The sequence below is a fragment of the Gymnoscopelus microlampas genome (assembly GCF_963454915.1).
Source record: "Gymnoscopelus microlampas genome assembly, chromosome: 7".
Classification (NCBI taxonomy): domain Eukaryota; kingdom Metazoa; phylum Chordata; class Actinopteri; order Myctophiformes; family Myctophidae; genus Gymnoscopelus; species Gymnoscopelus microlampas.
Window position 1 is genome coordinate 55,924,366 of NC_139944.1, and position 19,458 is coordinate 55,943,823.

At 44.7% G+C, this 19,458-nt stretch overlaps 1 protein-coding gene across 3 annotated transcripts in view; it reads left to right on the forward strand.

Moving 5' to 3' along the window:
* Window positions 1-19,458, forward strand: part of srgap2 (SLIT-ROBO Rho GTPase activating protein 2) — a 146,041-nt gene extending 126,583 nt beyond the window's left edge. For 2 of the 3 annotated variants that reach the window (XM_084061434.1, XM_084061436.1), the window contains exons 17-23: window positions 3,139-3,363; window positions 8,646-8,725; window positions 11,273-11,471; window positions 12,880-13,008; window positions 15,121-15,343; window positions 16,848-16,958; window positions 18,840-19,458. In XM_084061434.1, coding sequence (XP_083917560.1) covers window positions 3,139-3,363; window positions 8,646-8,725; window positions 11,273-11,471; window positions 12,880-13,008; window positions 15,121-15,343; window positions 16,848-16,958; window positions 18,840-19,433 — 1,561 coding nt within the window. In that variant the 3' untranslated portion in view covers window positions 19,434-19,458. The remainder of the gene's footprint in view (window positions 1-3,138; window positions 3,364-8,645; window positions 8,726-11,272; window positions 11,472-12,879; window positions 13,009-15,120; window positions 15,344-16,847; window positions 16,959-18,839) is intronic. The other variant, XM_084061435.1, reaches the window with a different exon arrangement.

The following is a 19,458-nucleotide window of genomic DNA, read 5'->3' on the forward strand; positions in this document are numbered from 1 at the left end:
AGCAAAGCGCAGTCAATGGGGAGAATGCTGGCACCCACAGTAAGTTGTTATGAAAAAATGCTGGCACCCGATGTGTTAAAACGCACCGTAAGGCTACCGGGCTGCAGCGTGGCGGTCCAGGCACCCTATAGGCTGCAATGCCAGCCTGACAGGGAGTCGCGGGTTCGAGTCCCGATCCCGACGACCTGTGCTGCGCGTCACTCTCATCTCTCTCTCCCCATTTCCATGTCAGTCTACTGTCCTATAGATAAAGTCATAAAAACATTATAATATTTAAACAAGGTTAAACCAGGAGACCTGGTTGTGCCAGACCTAAGCCGGTGTTATATACCAACCGTATTTATACTTGTGACATAATAGTGATGTCAGGACTAGTCGTTGCCTATTTATTCATGCATAAGAAACTTAACCCCAACCAGACATACCATGTATGGACAAATTGGTGACAAAGGCTCGTGTAGGCCAGTGGTTCTCAAACTTTTTCATGTCAAGGACCCCCAAATTGACACTTATTAGCCCGCAGACCCTCATTTGAAAAGATAAGCCAGGGACCCCAATAAGAGAAGGTTTATTGCGACCGTAGGTCGCATTTACTATAGAAACCTGCTCCAGGTGTCCGTCCGTCCGTCACTCCGTCACACACACACGTCACACTTTTGCCCTGCTCATATCTCCGCACCCGTTGCCCCGATCCATGCCAGATTTTGCACACACACTCCTTACCTGCCAAACTACACCCTCCAAGGACCCCCGGAGCTCCAGGGACCCCCAGCTGCCTCGGGGACCCCCAAGTGTAAAAAATGAGCACATGTGGACAAATTACCAAATGACCACCCCAACGGGGCTGCTCACGGGGCATTCCCGGGGACCACCCACTCCTGGTGCTCCAGAACGGATGCAAAAGTGGTGGCGCCCCCAGTGGAGGACCCCCTGCCACTGCAGCTCACATAAAATGCCGTAACTCGGGGTATACATGTGACCTACGGTCGCTTATCTCCCGATTAGGGAGTCTTACTGGTGATATATTATTGATTTCAGCTGTTTACAATTCCTAACATGCAAACATGACCCGCTTTAATTACTTCAGTCTATAGTAGTAGTCAAATGACTAGTATTGAAATTCTATTTTTCATTCTTTTTCATGTCCAATGTATTTGTATTCATAAGTTCATAAAAGGTAACATAACTATGACTAAATGCATTTGAAATGAAATAAAAATGTAACTTTTCAGGATTCTAATTCAAAAATAGCAAAAATAGACGATCTATAAGCTCAAAACGCGTCGCAGTGCGACACGTTTTGAGCTTATAGATCGGCTATTTTTATTTCACCATCATCATAGTTACAACAAAGTAGAAACGAGGCCTTAAGGAGGATGAAAGAAGAGAGGGAAGAAGAGGAGGTTACAAAGGGGATGATAAGACGTGGGGGGGGGGGGTGTAATGTGAGAGTCCTGGGTAAACACACTGGTCCCAGAACCAGCTCAACACACTGTTAAATCCTCAGTGTCTATTTAACTCTGTAAGAGTTAAAAACAAAATGGACCCGATGGGAGAGAGACCCTTACGGGTCCATTTGGGTCAATGTTACACACACTAATACTTAAATAGACACTGAGGATTTTACTGTGTGTGTGAAGACAGTATTGGAGGGCGGGGGGTTCATCCTCATGGTTAAGTGATTTACAGTGAGACCCCCGGTGCCCCTGCTTAGTCACACACATGCAACACGCACACACGCACACACACACACACACACACACACACACACACACACATGCAACACACACACACACACACACACACACACACACACACACACACACACACACACACACACACACACACACACACACACACACACACACACACACACACACACACACACACACACACACACAGTCATCAGTCTCCTCTGCTGCACAGATCACACAAGAGTTAATGTCTAAACCAGCTGACCATCCATACATCAGCGTGTTGTCTGACCCATTGCCCTCCTGCACACACACACACACACACACACACACACACACACACACACACACACACACACACACACACACACACACACACACACACACACACACACTTGTATAAATGAGGTGTTGCAATTGGATTGCGTGTGTATGCATTTGTGCAAAGATAGTGGTGGGTGTGTGTGTGTGTGTGTGTGTGTGTGTGTGTGTGTGTGTGTGTGTGTGTGTGTGTGTGTGTGTGTGTGTGTGTGTGTGTGTATGCATTTGTGCAAAGATAGTGGTGTGTGTGTGAAAGGATGAGAGTCTATGCGTGATTCCAGTGGTGGAAAGTAACTAAGTACATTTACTTAAGTACTATACTTAAGTGCAATTTTGAGGTATACCAATTCAGACCTATATATATATATATATATAGTTTGGCAATTTGAAAATAGACGATCCACAAGCTCACATCGCGTCCCTTTACGACGTGTTGTGAGCTTGTAGATCTGGTATTTTCAAAGGATTTTTATACATTTGAAAACGTGTGAAATGGGACCTTCTGCATAATGAGTACGTTTACTTTTGGTTCTTTAAGTACATGTTGATACCAATACCTTTCTACTTTTACTCAAGTACATTTTTAATTCCGGACTTTTACTTGTAACAGAGTATGTCTACATTGCAGTATTGATACTTTTACTTAACCCATTAAGACCTGGAACTGTGTCATTTTTAGATTCGAGCTAAAAAGCATTATTTTACACTTTGGGCTATTCAAAAATAGCAGATATACAAGCTCATAGCGCGGCACCGAGTGCCGCGCTACGAGCTTGTAGATCTGCTATTTTTGAAAAATCGTGAAAATGTGTGCAAATCTTTGAATATATATTTTTTAAAGCGAGCATTTTAAACTCAAATCTTTGCTTCTGGGGGGTCCCTGGAACAACATATTTTGATGGGGGTCCGCGGCCAAATACATATAATTGTGGGGGTCCTTGACATGAAAAAGATTGAGCACCACTGATATAGAAACATACGTTTTTCAGAAAACTGTTGAGATTTTTAGGAGACATGTAGAATCGGCTTCAGGTCTCAATGGGTTAAGTGAAAAATGTGAGTACTTTTTCCACCACTGCGTGATTCTCTAATCTCTCCTCTCCCCCCCCCCCCCCCCACACAGCTTGTCTCAGTACAGTGAGGACAACATGATGGACCCCTACAACCTGGCCATCTGCTTCGGTCCCACGCTCATGTCTGTCCCCGAGGGCAACGACCAGGTGTCCTGCCAGGCCCACGTCAACGAGCTCATCAAGACCATCATCATCCACCACGACGCCATCTTCCCCGGGCCCCAGGAACTGCAGGGCCCCCTCTACATGGTCCCCGGGGCGGGGGACGAGTACTGGTGAGAGGGCCACAAGTTGAGAGGGAGCGGGGGGGGGGGGGGGTTGCTGAAAGACATGGCTCTCTTCACTAGTGTTGATCTTGACAGCAAACTTTGGTTTTGTTTTAGTATTAGTCTTTTGAATAAAATGACATTTAGTTGTAATCATATTTTAGTCATCTGAAATGTTTCCGTTTTTTTGGTTTCGGTCTTGATGGATTTAACGGTCTTAACACATTGACTGCCTGAATTATTTTCACTGCCTATAGTTATTCATGCCAGAGATTTTTAAATGAAAAAAAAAAAGTACTCAGGAGCCGAGATACAAAATTTTAAAGTTTTAAGTTAACAAGGAAGTGGATGAGAGTAAAGATCTTCGAAAATTCATATCTCCTTGGTCTTTGGGTCAATTTTTTTTTTTTTTAAAGTAAAAAAAAAATAATAATAATAATAATAATATTTTTTTGCTAAAATCGAGTTAACTCGATCTTGGCAGTCAATGTGTTAACGGTCTTAAATGGATTTATCAAAAAAAATAAATTAAAAGTTTTTTATGACGTCGGCGACGTCATTGGCACTCTGGGCTTATGAAAAACGTGACGTCGGCGACATCAATGGCACTGAATGAGTTAAGACATGAAGCCGATTCTACAAAATGTCTTCTAAATCCTAACAGTTTAAAAAAAAAAAAACATATGTTGCTATCAGTGGTTCTCAAACTTTTTTCATGTCAAGGACCCCCAAAATAATATGTATTTGGCCGCGGACCCCCATCTCAAAACATTTTGTTCCAGGGACGGCCAGAAGCAATGATTTGAGTTAAAATGTTCTCTTTAAAAATATATATATATATTCAAAGATTTGCACACATTTCCTCGATTTTCCAAAAATAGCAGATCTACAAGCTCATTGCGCGGCACCGCGGTGCCACGCTATGAGCTTGTAGATCTGCTATTTTTGAATAGCCCAAAGTGTAAAATAACGCTTTTCATTTCAAATAAAAAAAATGACACAGATGCGTTGATGGATTTAAAACATCATCATTTATAGTTATTGACCTCGACGCGGACGGACCCTTAAAGTGTTGAGTCTGTTTGCTTTGTTTTTATTGGGCATTACAGTTTATAGACCTAATACCTGGAAGTGACATCGCATGAGGATTCCCTCGCCAGATCCCCGCCCCCAGGGGTTTACCATCTTTCTTTGAATTGTTTTATTTTACTTTCACTTTTATGTCTGTAATGTTACCCTAAAGAAAAAGAATGACGCATAACTCAAATACAAGAACCAGACAACAACAGCTAAACTATTAACAATACACACTATCAGATGAAAAAGGAGACGGAAACAACACAACCATAGATCATCTTCTTCCTTCCTTCCTCCACATAATAAGTAACAGAACCATGAAATGTTGATGAATATGGAGGATTTTTACCCCTTTGGGGAATTACTTGGGAAATCCCAAAAGTTCCAAAAGCTCTTAATATAGTTTCAGCACGGTCCTGTCCAATAATAACGTCAGCCTGGAGCTCTCTAATAAAAAGCCGTAAGGAGGAGACGTTCATGTGTCCTTGGAGGACATGTGTGAGACGTCTCCAAACGGGACACGTTGTAGAACATCACACAGCAAACCTGAACCAGATGCTCTGACATCATCATCTAGAGCCACGGCTCTACCACTGATAACCTCACACAGCACTGTATAGAAGATTCTCTGTCATCTGTTCAATAAGACAAGCTTAAATGGCAAGACCACTTTGGTAGAGGTTTTGGGTTGTGTAGTTACCTTGCCATGATGTAACTCCCAATCTGGACAAGAAATCAAAAATAATTGCTCTATTGATTAGAAATTGATCAATAAAGGCAAAAAGCCAAAAACATGTATTTTTTAAAAAAAGTGATAATTCAAAACATGCTTCTCATTAACTTGCATTGTAGTCCAGGCTATATGGTCGAGGCTTACACCCCTGCCCGACCGCTTCGGTCTGCCGCCTCGGGGCGACTGGTTTCCTCGTCACTCAGTGGTCGTTCTGGCTGATCTACACGGTCACGACTTTTTTCTGTTCTGGCCCCACAGTGGTGGAATGAACTCCCCACTGATGTCAGGACAGCAGAGACACTGATGTCAGGACAGCAGAGTCACTGATGTCAGGACAGCAGAGTCACTGATGTCAGGACAGCAGAGTCACTGATGTCAGGACAGCAGAGTCACTGATGTCAGGACAGCAGAGACACTGATGTCAGGACAGCAGAGACACTGATGTCAGCACAGCAGAGTCACTGATGTCAGCACAGCAGAGTCACTGATGTCAGGACAGCAGAGACACTGATGTCAGGACAGCAGAGACACTGATGTCAGCACAGCAGAGTCACTGATGTCAGCACAGCAGAGTCACTGATGTCAGCACAGCAGAGTCACTGATGTCAGGACAGCAGAGACACTGATGTCAGGACAGCAGAGACACTGATGTCAGGACAGCAGAGACACTGATGTCAGGACAGCAGAGACACTGATGTCAGGACAGCAGAGACACTGATGTCAGGACAGCAGAGTCACTGATGTCAGGACAGCAGAGTCACTGATGTCAGGACAGCAGAGTCACTGATGTCAGTACAGCAGAGTCACTGATGTCAGGACAGCAGAGTCACTGATGTCAGGACAGCAGAGTCACTGATGTCAGTACAGCAGAGTCACTGATGTCAGTACAGCAGAGTCACTGATGTCAGGACAGCAGAGTCACTGATGTCAGGACAGCAGAGTCACTGATGTCAGTACAGCAGAGTCACTGATGTCAGGACAGCAGAGTCACTGATGTCAGTACAGCAGAGTCACTGATGTCAGTACAGCAGAGTCACTGATGTCAGTACAGCAGAGTCACTGATGTCAGGACAGCAGAGTCACTGATGTCAGGACAGCAGAGTCACTGATGTCAGGACAGCAGAGTCACTGATGTCAGGACAGCAGAGTCACTGATGTCAGGACAGCAGAGTCACTGATGTCAGGACAGCAGAGTCACTGATGTCAGGACAGCAGAGTCACTGATGTCAGGACAGCAGAGTCACTGATGTCAGGACAGCAGAGTCACTGATGTCAGGACAGCAGAGTCACTGATGTCAGGACAGCAGAGTCACTGATGTCAGGACAGCAGAGTCACTGATGTCAGGACAGCAGAGTCACTGATGTCAGGACAGCAGAGTCACTGATGTCAGGACAGCAGAGTCACTGCCCATCTTTCACCACAGGCTTAAAACCTCTTCAGGAAACACTATCCTTCCTCTTAGCCTTGCCTACTTGTTGTCAATTATTTGTACGAGCTCTTGTTTTATTGGATCTTGTTTATTCGATACACTTATTTGTTTTAGCTCTTTGCTCATTTGATTTAGCTATTTTGTCTCATCTGTTTAAGGAAATAGGTCGCTGATATATTTCACTTTTACCTTAGCACTAGGTATACTCTTAGTTGCTTGTTTTAGAAGAGACGTTTGATAACGACCATGTTTGAAAATTATTATTTTTTTAATCAAGCTCACAATACGTCACAACACATGAGCTTGTAGATCTGTTTTTTGAATGGGCTTAAGTGGTTCAGATGGTTCTACTAGTGTATAATGTCTCTCTACAGTAGACAGGATGGATTACTGTCCCGCTGTCACTGTCCTGAGCTTTGATGCAGCAAAGCTCTGCTCTGGTTCTCATAACACATCAAAGACCAGCTCATCTCTAGCTCTCTCTCTCTCTCTCTCTCTCTCTCTCTCTCTCTCTCTCTCTCTCTCTCTCTCTCTCTCTCTCTCTCTCTCTCTCTCTCTCTCTCTCTCTCTCTCTCTCTCTCTCTCACACACACACACCCCCTCTTACACACACACACACACACACACACACTGTATCTCTGCCACTCTCTCTCTTGCATGCTCGCTGAGAAAGGCACTGCATTCATCAACATGAAAAAGAAAATTGTAAGGATTCCGAACGTTTGTTAGTGATGAGGTTATGATGTCAACACCAGGCCGTGCCGGGGGGGGGGGGGGGGGGGGGGGGGGGGGGGGGTAGCTTATCGTGGCTGTCACAATCAATAGAGAAATATGATGTCAGGCAGTGAGTCATAGGCACACATGTTGTCTTTCAGCCCCTGACACGCACATCTCAGCACTGCTCTGCTCTCTGCTCTAACTCAACTCACTGCTTCACAAACTGTGGGTCCCTAAAATGATTAGAGCTTAAAGGGCCAGACCGCTTTGGTAGAGGTTTGGGTTGTGTAGTTACCTTGCCATGATGTAACTCCAAAGGTGGACAAGAAATTAAAAAATAATTGCTCTAGTGATTCCTAATCAAAATGGCAAAATCAACAGGAAGTTAACAACTTTAAAAAACAGTAGTGGGTTTGGTGATGTTCTATATTGTCTGAATCAACTTTGTTTGTGTTCGTTTACGTGCTAAAAGAGTGACAGTGAGAGCTGTTTCACCGTACAATGTAAGTCAATGAGGAGCATATTTAGAATTATCAATTTCTAATCACTGGAGCAATTATTTTTTTATTTCTTGTTCACCTTTGGAGTTACATCGTGGCAAGGTAACTACACAACCCAACCCTCTACCACAGTGGTCTTGGCCTTTAACATTATAATGGTCAAAAACCTCCTAACTCCACTTGAGCTGTATGTGGGTAAAGTGATGGCAATATAAAGACACATTCAAGTATCTGACCATGTATTTTCTTTGGCTATTCAAAAATAGCAGATATACAAGCTCATAGTGCGGCACCGAGTGCCGCACTATGAGCTTGTAGATCTGCTATGTGTTTTTGAAAAATGTGTGCAAATCTTTGAATATATTTATTTTTTTGAGCGAACATTTTTTACTCAAATCTTTGCTTCTAGGGGGGTCCCTGGAACTAAATATTTTGAGATGGGGGTCCGCGGCCAAATAAATATAATTTTGGGGGTCCTTGACATGAAAAGGTTGGAGCACCACTGATATAGAAACATAAGTTTTTTTCAAAAAATTGTTAGGATTTAGAAGACATTTGTAGAATACATATTCAAAGATTTGCACACATGTTCTGTGACACAGATGTGTTCCCGGATTGAATGAGTTAAAAACATGAATTTATTTTTCATGTCCTGAAATAATATTTATAATAATAATATAAAATATTAATATTTTGGACATAGTTGGTTTCTGCCTGACAGCAGAGATATGTTATAATTCTATGCACCCATAATGACCCATTATTTGGGAACCACAGCTAACTCTCTCTCTCTCTGTCTGTCCGTCTCTCTGTGCCTTTGTGTCTCTCCCTCAGTGACAGTCCCCACTGTGAGCCCCCCCTGGTGGACGAACCTGCTCCTGACACGGTGTCCGTCAGACAGAATAGTGACGATGGTACGTAAACAAGACACACGCTAACAACACTTTACACGCTCTCTACCGCCCCCTGCTGCCGCTGTGACACTTATGGAGCAGTGTTGCCATGTGTGCTTATTATAAGCGACTTTGGGCTTGTTTTTTCTGTAAAGTTGCTAGTAAATATTGGTATTATTGTTTAAACCAGTGGTTCTCAGAAAGCATTTAGACAGTTTCTCTCTCTAACCTCCTGTCAGAACACTCACTCTGCCTTCCTCACATTGTCTGGGTTCAACTCAAACCTGGCCTCTCCCTATACTATATATATATATATATATATATATATATATATATATATATATATATATATATATATATATATATATATATATATATATATATATATTCACTATACTATATCTCTCCCTCTAATCTGTTTACTATACGCTGCTGTGAGAAACTTTAACCACTTTAACTTATCTTTTTTAGCGTATCTTTTTTCTGGGTGAGACCTGGGGTGCGTTCGAAAATACAGCACTGAGCGCACTGGCCAATACAAACTAATAGGCGAGTGTGCTCCGGTGCGCAATTTCCGAACGCACCCATTATGTCAGTGGTTCTCAAACTTTTTCATGTCAAGGACCCTCAAATTGACACTTATTAGCCCGCGGACCCCCATTTGAAATGATACATTTTAAGGACCCCCAGTTTGACATGCATTAGGGCTACGGACCCCCATTTATTGGCATTTCTATCTCTGGGACCTCAATTCATGTTGTAAAATCAATGTTAATTTAACTCTGAGAGTGTACAAATGGAACCAAATGGACCCGTTAGGGTCCATTTGGTTCCATTTGTACACTCTCAGAGTTACAGACCCATAAGGGTCAATTTGGTGCCTAATCTATCATTTAGCTGGGGACCCCCTGGCACCCCCTCAAGTACCCCTGGGGGTCCCCGGACCCCACTTTGAGAACCAATGCATTATGTGACACAATGGCAGATTTACAAGCTTACAATGCGTTGCGTTTGCGCCACATTGTGAGGTTGTAGATCGTTTTTGTTTCGGCGAACATATTTGCTGTAGAAGGTAATTATACTACAGTAGATCTCTGAGGGATCTACTGTAGTCAACTAAGTCAGTCGGTTCTCAAACATTTTGTCAGTCGGTTCTCAAACATTTTGTCGTCAACTAGCTTCCGAATTCATACTTATTTGGCCGCGGACCCCATTTGGAAATGATTTGTGCCACCAGGGTAACCCCCATTAAGAGAAGGTCATTTTGTCAAGATCTACAAACTCACCACGCCTCATGACGTGATGCGTTTATACGCAAGCTTGTAGGTCGGATATTTTTGCAATATTTTTCGAAAATTAAATTGAACATTTTTGAACGTTTGCTCAAAACAGGGACACCACTAGCCTGGTAAACCCTCCCTCCGGAAATCTCATTTCAATTTGATTCCAGGAGTGAGTCTGGCCTGATCGCCCATTCTGCAATATTGGCTGTGGGCTGGAGTTGGGCGGGAGTAATACCGTTGACTGACAACCCCTTCAGCCAATGATCGTTGTTCCCCTTCAGCCAATCAGCAGTTCACCAGACTAATGTGACGCAACAGGACTTTTGAGACGGCCGTGCCCAAAATAGGTTGCCTTATTGGGATACATGTGTGTCACTGCCCGCCCCAGCCGGTTCTCTGAATTTTTATTTTTAAATAGGCTCTGTCATGATTAATTGACCACATATATGAAGTTAAACAACTAAATTCTATCCAAACGATATCTTATAAGTACATTCCGTGCCTCAAAATAGAAGTTTGAGAGCTTTTTGAAGTAAAAAAAACAGCGGAGAAAATAGCGGACAGAACAGCTGCGTGTTCGTGTTTTGTCGGCTGCATTCAGGCTGCACTCGGTGCCATTCGGGCTCACTCGAACTCGCCACCTGATTGGCCAGCTGTCGCTGTCAATCACAGAACGATGTGCGACGACCATAGAGTTAAAAATAATAGAGAGGGCACCGGATATCGCCTCCCGTCCACTTGCATTGAGTTGCTCACACAGCGCATGAAGCGAATTCACCCCTTCTTCCGGGTTGTAAAGTGTGATGGGCGTAGCCTATTTGGGGCCACTGTGATCCGTTCTGCGTCACAGAAGTGACGCGTTTTACGTCACAGAGGTGCGCGTCCCTGTGCGCAAGCTTGTGCGCAAGCTCGTGAGTCAAGCCCATTGGTCGAAACCGTTTTTGCTCGTACATTTGCAGTGGCCCCATCCGTTTTAAGCTGCAGTACCTACGAATGGCCAGCATGTCCATTTCGCTTCAATGCAAGCACTGGGTTCTGGGGGCTTGGCGACGACGCTGATAGGCTCGTCCGTTTGGTGTACACAGCCAAGATTTCCGGAGGGAGGGTTTACCAGGCTAGGACACCACAGCTTTAGTCACTAAAAGGCACTGCTTCAACCTGTTTGGCACTAACCTCGCTTCACCCCCCCCCCTCCCTCAACCCCCCCCCCCCCCCATTTTCCCTCCTCTCTGCCTCCTGCTTCTTCTCTGCACCGCCATCTTGTGGCCACGGCGCTGAATCACAGGCTGCTTGGCCGTTTCAGAGTCCGACCCCCTGGAGGCCATCGCCCGCTTCGACTACTCCGGACGGACCAATCGGGAGCTCTCCTTCAAGAAGGGCGCCTCCCTCCTGCTGTACCACCGCGCCTCCGAGGACTGGTGGGAGGGCCGGCACAACGGCCTGGTGGGCCTGGTGCCGCACCAGTACATCGTGGTGCAAGACCTGTAAGAACAACCGGTTCCATAATACTAAAGCTGTAGCGCAGGGACGTCACAGGCTCTCAGAAGGTGGTGGGGGGGTGGGGATGGACTTTCAGTGGACTATACCCCTCACTTTACACTTTGGGCTATTCAAAAATAGCAGATCTACAAGCTCATAGCGCGGCACCGAGTGCCGCGCTATGAGCTTGTAGATCTGCTATTTTTGAAAAAGCGTGAAAAAACATTTGTAACTGTCAAATGTAAGCAAATTCTGTGTTTTCAAAATGTTGCGTTTTTTGGGGCAGATTTTGTTCGTTTTTTTTTTGTGTTTTGGTTACTTTATTTCGGGGTTAGGGTTAGGTTATTTAATTCTTATTTTTGCCTGATTTTACCGATTTATTATCAAAAAATATATATATATTTTTTTTTCTCAAAAAGTGGGGGGTATGAAATCACGGATCTGTGAGAGTGAGGGTGTAGCGTCGTACGCACAGTGAATGGCCTTGACGCCCCTGCTATAGCGGCTAAAAACTATTGGAGGATAAGAATTCATATCCACCCAAAATACTGGAGCTTATGTTTGAAATATTGCCAAAAACTAAGCACATTTTCTGACATTTTTTAGTTTAGCAAACACACCATGAACTTTGTTTTGGTCTGTTAACTCAAATGTTTTTTTTTACACATTAAGTTTTTTAACTAAAAAAAGTTTTAGTTAGTTACTATAATAACCCTGGTTGTACGTGTGGTGTTTCACTATAATAACCCTGGTTGTAATGTACGTGTGGTGTTTCACTATAATAACCCTGGTTGTAATGTACGTGTGGTGTTTCACTATAATAACCCTGGTTGTAATGTACGTGTGGTGTTTCACTATAATAACCCTGGTTGTATGCGTGGTGTTTCACTATAATAACCCTGGTTGTAATGTACGTGTGGTGTTTCACTATAATAACCCTGGTTGTATGCGTGGTGTTTCACTATAATAACCCTGGTTGTATGCGTGGTGTTTCACTATAATAACCCTGGTTGTATGCGGGGTGTTTCACTATAATAACCCTGGTTGTATGCGTGGTGTTTCACTATAATAACCCTGGTTGTAATGTACGTGTGGTGTTTCACTATAATAACCCTGGTTGTATGCGGGGTGTTTCACTATAATAACCCTGGTTGTATGCGTGGTGTTTCACTATAATAACCCTGGTTGTATGCGTGGTGTTTCACTATAATAACCCTGGTTGTATGCGGGGTGTTTCACTATAATAACCCTGGTTGTATGCGGGGTGTTTCACTATAATAACCCTGGTTGTATGCGGGGTGTTTCACTATAATAACCCTGGTTGTATGTGTGGTGTTAGTTACTATAATAACCCTGGTTGTATGTGTGGTGTTAGTTACTATAATAACCCTGGTTGTACGCGGGGTGTTTCAGGCCTGACGGGGACAGAGGGAGCCCCAAGCCTGACCGGGACCTGCTGGAGGAGAGAGTGTCCACCAGGGGCAGCGCTGCCTCTCCGACCGGAGCCCATGTGGCTGACATCTACCTGGCCAACCTGAACAAGTGAGACTTCCTCTTTATTCTTTGCTCTTTACTCTTTACTCTTTACTCTTTACCAGAGCCGTATAAGAGAGTTATGACACTAGCGTTGACTCCCATTGTAAGAATGGAATGCGGAAGTGCTCTGTCTATCTCAATGAGATAGTTCCAATGTTTGGAACTATTAGCCCATAGCAGCCCCGCGATCAGAGCGTGACGTGACGTTACTCTCTCTTCTACACGCTGCTCTTTATTCTTTATTTTAACCCCCTGCACACCACACCAACGCCTCATAGTAGATTAGTGTCTGATGATGCAACCTTCAAGTTGAACCTTGGCGGAAGAAGCCACATATTTTTTAACTCATTAAGACCTGAAAAACGTATGTTTCCATATCAGTGGTGCTCAAACTGTTTCATGTAGTGGACCCCTATCTGAAAATGTTTTGTTCCAGGGACCCCCAGAAGCAAAGATTTGGGTTAAAAATGTTCTCTTTAAGTTTTCATATTTTTGAATAGCCAAAGTATAAAATATGGTTAGTGGTTAAAATGATTGTGATGCTATATTATCTACTTTAGCTGGGGACCCCCTGGAAAAGTTGGACACATTAACACATTCACTGACATTGACGTAGATTTACGCCAGTTAAAAAAATAAAAAAAGAGGGCGCCCTTCCGCAGCCTCTTAATGATTAATTGACTGTGAGAGAAGGAATGTACGGATGTGACAAGATTAATTTCCGTCCATCCACTCCTATGTTATGAGATAGAGAAAAACACATCTAGCTCGGATTTCTTCTTTTCTTTCTGTGAAAACGAGCCATTATTCAACTGCCGAATCGCGGTAAATAGATCGAGTGTTCCGGTGGATAGAAGAGACCCTTCCCTTCCCCCCAGACAGCCTTTGTTTACGTCCGTGTGCACATCGTGGCTTCCCTGGCTCTCCGTGGATCTTCAAAATAAGGTAAAAAAACGCTGGCAGTTTTGGATGAATTAATTAATGAATTAATACCTGGCAGTGAATGTGTTAACAATCTAACAGAGCAGAGCGGTCATACAGCAGAGTCAAGCTGACCTGTAGTATGACCCCAGATCTACTCACATGTTGTTAACACATTGAGTGCTAGGTACTATGTATGCATCCAAATCATCCTCAGAGTGCCAGCGTTTTTACTGTGTTTTGGAGAAGCCACGACGTGCACGGGGATGTAAAGAAAATGTGACCGGGGGGGGGGGGGGGGTGGGGGAGGGTCCCGTCTATCCACTGGAACAAAAACATTTCTACCGCGATCGGCCATTTTGGAGCGACTGCCCGTTGAAAATGGCTTGTTTAAAAAAAAAAAAAGAATCCGAGCGCAAAAACTGTTTTTTCTACAAATCCTAAATATAGGAATGAATGGACGAAAGGACGTTTTTTGGGATGACGTCACATCCGGAATCGAGGGATCATTCCAATTCCTAAGCTGCGTTAGAGCAGTGGTTCTCAAACTTTTTCATGTCAAGGAATTGACACTTATTAGCCCGCGGACCCCCCATTTGAAAAGATATGCCAGGGACCCCCATAAGAGAAGATTTTTACGGCTCTATAGCAGTGATTCTCAACCATTTTAATTTCAAGGACCCCCAGTTTGACATGCATTAGGCTACGGACCCCCATTTAATGGCATTTCTATTTCTGGGACCCCAATTTATATTGTAAAATCTATGTTAATTTAACTCTGAGAGTGTACAAATGGAACCAAATGGACCCGTTAGGGTCCATTTGGTTCCATTTGTACACTCTCAGAGTTACAGACCCATAAGGGTCCATTTGGTTCCTGTCCATCATTTAGCTGGATACCCCCTGGAACCCCCTCAAGTACCCCTGGGGGTCCCCGGACCCCACTTTCAGAACCAACGTGTTAGAGCTCCCTCTTGTGGAATTTTCCACAAAAAAAAAGTTTTTGAAAAGACGTAGATCAACGTCTATGGCACTCAATGTGTTAAATTCCCTTGTTTGTTGCAACGCAGCCTCTCCAGGTGTACGAATGATACCAACTCATTAAAACTACAAACTCATTAAAACTACAAACTCATTAAAACTACAAACTCAGGTCTTTAATGGGTTTTTATAATGAACGTGTCTCTTTGTGTTTAGGATGAGGAAACGTCCCGAGTCGGGCAGCATCCGGAGCCGGACGTTCCGCGGCTCTGAGAGCGAGAGCAGCGGACCACCCGGCCCCGCCCCCGGCGCCGGGGTGAGAACGGCGTCCCTCCCAGTGGGCGGGGCCCTGGTGAAGGAGAGCGGGGGGGAGAAGAGGCCGGTCAGCGCCCACAGCATCCTCAACTCAGTCACGCGTCACTCGTCGCTGAAGACCAAGGTACTCACACTGCTACTGTCTTATTATTATTATTATTACTAATGAAGACCAAGGTACTCGCACTGCTACTGCTGCTGCTACAGCGGCCCCTTTTTCCGCCAAAATAACTTCAAGGTTCAAGGTCTTTATTAATGTCCCAAGAGGGCAATTAGGTTTACAGCAAGAGGTAGTGGTTTAAGACAGTGGTTCTCAAACTTTTTCATGTCAAGGACCCCCAAATTGACACTTATTAGCCCGCGGACCCCCATTTGAAAAAAAAATATCCCAGGGACCCCCATAAGAGAAGATTTTTACAGCTCTAGCAGTGATTCTCAACCATTTTCGCCAGTCTGACATGCATTAGGGGTATGGACCCCCAGTTAAGGACATTTCTATCTCTGGGACCCCGACTTAAATCGTAAAATCAATCAAATCAAAAAGATAAGCCAGGGACCCTCATAAGAGAAGCCTTTTTTTTACGGCTCTAGCATTGATTCTCAACCATTTTAATTTCAAGGACCCCCAGTTTGACATGCATTAGGCTACGGACCCCCATTTAATGGCATTTATACCTCTGGGACCTGAATTTATATTATAAAATCAATGTTAATTTAACTCTGAGAGTGTCCATGTGGTTCCATTTGTACACTCTCAAAGTTACAGACCCATAAGGGTCCATTTGGTTCCTATCCATCATTTAGCTGGGGACCCCCTGGAACCCCCTCAAGTACCCCTGGGGGTCCCCGGACCCCACTTTGAGAACCAATGGTTTAAGACATACAAACAGTACAGGACAACAACAGACATGAAACACCATAGCATAAACAGAAACCTGGGCGCATCTAGTGCAAGTATAGAATAGAAAATAAAAATATAAAAATAAAAGGCTACATTCAGAAAAAAGTGCTAGGATATAAAGTGCTTGTTCTTTCAACGTCGTCATCATCATCAGCAACATATCATCATCATTTACCTGTTACTGGCAGCGTTGACTGCACCAATCGAGGCAGGGACAAAGGAGTGCTTGTATCCGTTATTACTAGGGGTGTGCCGATACACTAATTTCACGAAACGATACGATACGATATTGGGCTCACAACTTCGATACGATTTCGATACGATACGATACTCACTTTTTTTATTATGAAAATATATGTGGGTGGGCACTGTCCTGCCGAATGGACCTGGCCTTCATGAGCATCTGTCTATTGTAGAACGGATCGAGGCTCTCCAACTGGATGCCAGTCATTTTGGAGCCGGTTTTCACAATCCTTTGAAGAGAGTTTTTATCTTTAATGGCGAGGTTACCAACAGATGATAGAGAAGGAGATGACAGAATGTACATAGGCACTGTAAAACAGTTTCATCAGGTCTCTGTCGACATTAAATCTGGCTAATTTCCTTAGGCAGAAAAGGCGTTGCTGGCCCTTCTTACACAGCATGTCAGCGTTTACATCTTTGGTTCTGGTTTATCTGTTTACAAGCATTTTTCATTCACCACACGGGGGCTATTGTGTGTTCTCAGGTGGAGAGCCCGCAGTTGCGCAAGACGACCTCAGCGGGGCGCTCCAAGAGCTTCAGCAACCACAGGCCGCTGGACCCTGAGGTCATAGGTCAGGTGGAGCACAGCTCACAGGTACCAGCTCAAACATACATACAGTATTATTGTACATGCATACCTGCTTCCTTATTGGACATATTGTACATACCTGCTTCCTTATTGGACATATTGTACATACCTGCTTCCTTATTGGACATATTGTACATACCTGCTTCCTTATAGGACATATTGTACATACCTGCTTCCTTATAGGACATATTGTACATACCTGCTTCCTTATAGGACATATTGTACATACCTGCTTCCTTATTGGACATATTGTACATACCTGCTTCCTTATAGGACATATTGTACATGCCTGCTTCCTTATAGGACATATTGTACATACCTGCTTCCTTATTGGACATATTGTACATACCTGCTTCCTTATTGGACATATTGTACATACCTGCTTCCTTATAGGACATATTGTACATGCCTGCTTCCTTATTGGACATATTGTACATACCTGCTTCCTTATTGGACATATTGTACATACCTGCTTCCTTATAGGACATATTGTACATACCTGCTTCCTTATTGGACATATTGTACATGCCTGCTTCCTTATTGGACATATTGTACATGCCTGCTTCCTTATTGGACATATTGTACATACCTGCTTCCTTATTGGACATATTGTACATACCTGCTTCCTTATAGGACATATTGTACATGCCTGCTTCCTTATAGGACATATTGTACATGCCTGCTTCCTTATAGGACATATTGTACATGCCTGCTTCCTTATAGGACATATTGTACATACCTGCTTCCTTATTGGACATATTGTACATACCTGCTTCCTTATAGGACATATTGTACATACCTGCTTCCTTATTGGACATATTGTACATGCCTGCTTCCTTATAGGACATATTGTACATACCTGCTTCCTTATTGGACATATTGTACATGCCTGCTTCCTTATAGGACATATTGTACATACCTGCTTCCTTATTGGACATATTGTACATGCCTGCTTCCTTATTGCAGTGGTCCTCAAATGATTTTGGGGGGTCACCAGATGATTAGCTTAATGTGTAATATTGTTTTCTCACTCAACAGTATACAAACCAACATACAGTATAAGTGTATACAGGGTATCTGCACATTGTAACTTTATACATTTTATAAAGTTACAATTTAATGACTTTTAAGACCTTTTTACCAGCTTACTCGAAGAGCGTGCTGGTCTACTAACAGACAGCAACTAGTGAACACCTATGCGGCATGTTTTCGACATCTTTTTAATCATTGGCTGTTCTTTTAAGCCAGTGGGGAGACTTCCCATGCTCTGAACGGCGGTCGCCGTCCTCCCATGCTATGGCATCATAACCCTAGACACGCCCTGCCTGCAAGGGTCATATTTGTACCCTCTCAGAGTTAAATTAACACCGGTAAATTGCCACTGGAGGGATCCTATGGAAAGATACTACTTTTGTGTGACGCTTGTATGATCAAGTAGGGCAGGGGTCTTCAACAGGGGGTCCGGGACCCCTAGAGGGTCCTCAGAGCTACTATAGGGGGTCTGCCAAATCATTGTGTGATAGGATTTAGTTTTTTTTACCCCTTGAACCCTAGAATTATTTTTCTGAGGAGAACATTAGCCAAAAATAGCAGAAAAATAGCAACGTTTTTTTTTTTTACTTAGTCTGCTTTCCCCCCCCCCCTCTATTCGGCTATTTTTGGTGTAGAGGGAGAAAAAAGCAGACTAAGTAAAAAAGAACTTTAATCTGAAACACAATTTTATACAATATAGAGGGGGTCCCTGCTTCATCTCTCTCTCAGCTAGGGGGTCCTTGGCCTGAAAACATTGAAGACCCCTGAAGTAGGGCGTTAATTTACGGGAATAAAAACAGAAAAAGTTATAACATGGAGATACAGTAAGAGGTTTCTTTGTTCTTGTTTCTTCAGGACATTGAGGCGACGGTGAGCTCGGCCCTCAGGGAGCTGGAGAGGCAGCAGAGCGCCAAACACGCCCACGCCACGCCCCACGCCACGCCCGACGTGGTGCTGGACACGCTGGAGCAGCTGAAGGGCATGTCCGGAGGGGGAGGGGGAGGGGCCTCGGAGCCGTCCAGCCCGCTACACTCGCGCCTGCTGCGAGGGGGGGACGGTGGCGGGGGCGGCGAGGGGGGGCACGGCGGCGGCGGGGGCCACCCGCTGCAGCGCAGCGCCTCGTCCGCCAGCGACGTGCCCTCCTCCTTCCGGCCCTCCAAGGGGGGGGGCCAGCGGAGCCCGCTGCCTTGCTCCTCCCCCATCAGCCCCTCCTTCTCCTCCTCCCCGTTGTTTCACCGGGGAGGAGGGGGGGGGGAGGTGGGCGGTGGCCTCGGCGGCGTGCGCCCGCCGGCCACCAGGCCCAAGCCGGTGGTCTTCCTCCCCAAGGGCGGCCGGGAGGGAGGGGGCAGCCCCGCCATGGGCTCGCCCACCTCCACCGTGCCCCCCTCCTCTGTGGGCGGCGTGCCCCCTCCCCCGCCCCCGCCACCACAGCCCCAACAGGAGATCTAACCCCGCCCCCCCTCACCCTCACCCC